This window comes from Phaethon lepturus, unplaced genomic scaffold, assembly GCF_000687285.1.
Source record: "Phaethon lepturus isolate BGI_N335 unplaced genomic scaffold, ASM68728v1 scaffold8270, whole genome shotgun sequence".
Classification (NCBI taxonomy): domain Eukaryota; kingdom Metazoa; phylum Chordata; class Aves; order Phaethontiformes; family Phaethontidae; genus Phaethon; species Phaethon lepturus.
This window is the reverse complement of record NW_010509765.1, coordinates 5,234-7,078: the sequence shown is the minus strand read 5'-3', so window position 1 is coordinate 7,078 and position 1,845 is coordinate 5,234. Positions and strand designations below refer to the sequence as shown.

Here is a 1,845-nt window from a genome sequence, read left to right as displayed (position 1 = left end):
AATATTATCCACTTCTGGATTATTCTAGCCTGCAGAACCTCAGCATTAGAACCAGAAGTTTATTACCAAATTTCTCTGCACAAGCAGACTAACTTATACTAATATATTCAATACAACTAAACATTGCTTGGGGGACACCAATTCTCTAACTCCACCCAGACCAGTAAGAAACAAGAAGCATCATAAAATGCAAGTCCATTTTAAATAAATGGTCCAAAATAAAAAATAAAATTGCGTTCTCATATCACACCTTATTCCCTAGTTTTTTTGGCAAGAACAATATTGATCCATCAAATGCATGTGTCTTTCCAATTAGCTCTTCATGCTGAAAGAGCAAAGCTGATCGAAGTCGGCGTGCTTCCATCTCAGGACTATAATCAACATGGTACTGATACAAAGCCCACTGGGGTCTAGATGTCAAACGGAAGTAATTCGCAGTTAATTTTATCATAATACCTGAAGAACCTAAAATGAGAGGCAAACATGTTAGTAGTTACAAAATTTTACCAGTTTTAGTAATCCAGTATCTTTGAGAATTTTTAAAAAACTAAGGCATTAAGACAAGCATTAGAGGTCAGTTGTGTTCTGCAACTGCTCTGGCTCAGTAAGCAATAGGAAATGCACACACAGGCACAGTGTTACCATAGACACTCACCAGCTTCATTGAGCTTTTTATAATTCCTTCAGTTGTCAGAAAAATTCCCACATCAAATGAGGTAAGCATTTAGGTCAGTAACCTGTCTCCCGAAGGATTAGTATCAGGTACTAGAGGGGTGAATTTCTACCAAAACATAAACTTCCTCTGTGGACAAATTAATCTTTCTTTATATGAATCATAAACATAGAACAAAAACTAACAGAGCATTAATCACTACAAAGATCCACATTCCCATTCGTATATGCCAAGGTGACATTTCTTTTGGTGTTCCAAGATTTTTCAAACAAACAAACAAAACACCCACAACAGTAAGAACTAGTTGCAGATTGATCACTCAAAGTCTTTATATTTTTTCATGTCTCATTTCAATTTCTTTTAGACTTAAAGACACAAGTCTAATAAAAAAAATGCATTGCAGACAATTATGGATCATTCATTTAGTTCCATTCCATTTTTTCCCCTGTCTGAAATATAACATCCCAGATGCAAAAAAAAAAAAATAATCCTACCACATACAAAGCATGCATATTATACTACAAAACTGTACAAAACTATAAAAAGCAAACAAAAGGCCAGCAATACAGCAGCCTACTAAGTACAGCAATCCATGGTCTAGTATCAGCATAGCTCTAGATGGAAAACCTAGGTGAGAAAGAAAACTATATTGCTTCTGGCCCGAAGTGACTTGAGCAGAACTAAGCCCTACTATTCCTGGGCCCATGGCATGCTCCAGTTATTCAATTAAGCAAAAGTGGACTACAGCTGCTGTTACATTGTTGTGATGTCTCACAGAGTCACTTGCCATACAAAACTATAATCAGGACAGAACTGTGGAACATTAAGAACAACTGCATTCTAGGCAAGAAGGCAGGACTATCATGACAGCCTGCTTTTACTTCTTTTCATATGCATGCTTTCATCTCAAGGAAAGAAGCATATCACCTTTTATTTAAACTAAAAAGTTTCTTCACAAGAGGTCTCAAATTCCACATTTATTAGGAGATCTTTACAAATTTAATTAGCTCAATGTGTTATAAACTGGAACTTCTAAAAGTAAATCTATCAGAGGCCTGAAGAGTCCTGCTTGAAGAAGTGGACATCAGGAACATACAAGGATCATCACTTACATCTAATAGTTGCAATTTAAAATGCTATACAACTTCTGTCTGAAGCACTTTGCCATCAGA

General features: G+C 35.9%; 1 protein-coding gene across 1 annotated transcript in view; it reads right to left on the bottom strand.

Moving 5' to 3' along the window:
* The window catches only part of PIWIL1 (piwi-like RNA-mediated gene silencing 1), a 20,357-nt gene that overhangs the window by 13,824 nt on the left and 4,688 nt on the right, over positions 1-1,845 (bottom strand). Inside the window, exon 4 of the mRNA XM_010284360.1 lies at positions 251-465. Within this exon, the coding sequence (XP_010282662.1) occupies positions 251-465 (215 nt within the window). The remainder of the gene's footprint in view (positions 1-250; positions 466-1,845) is intronic.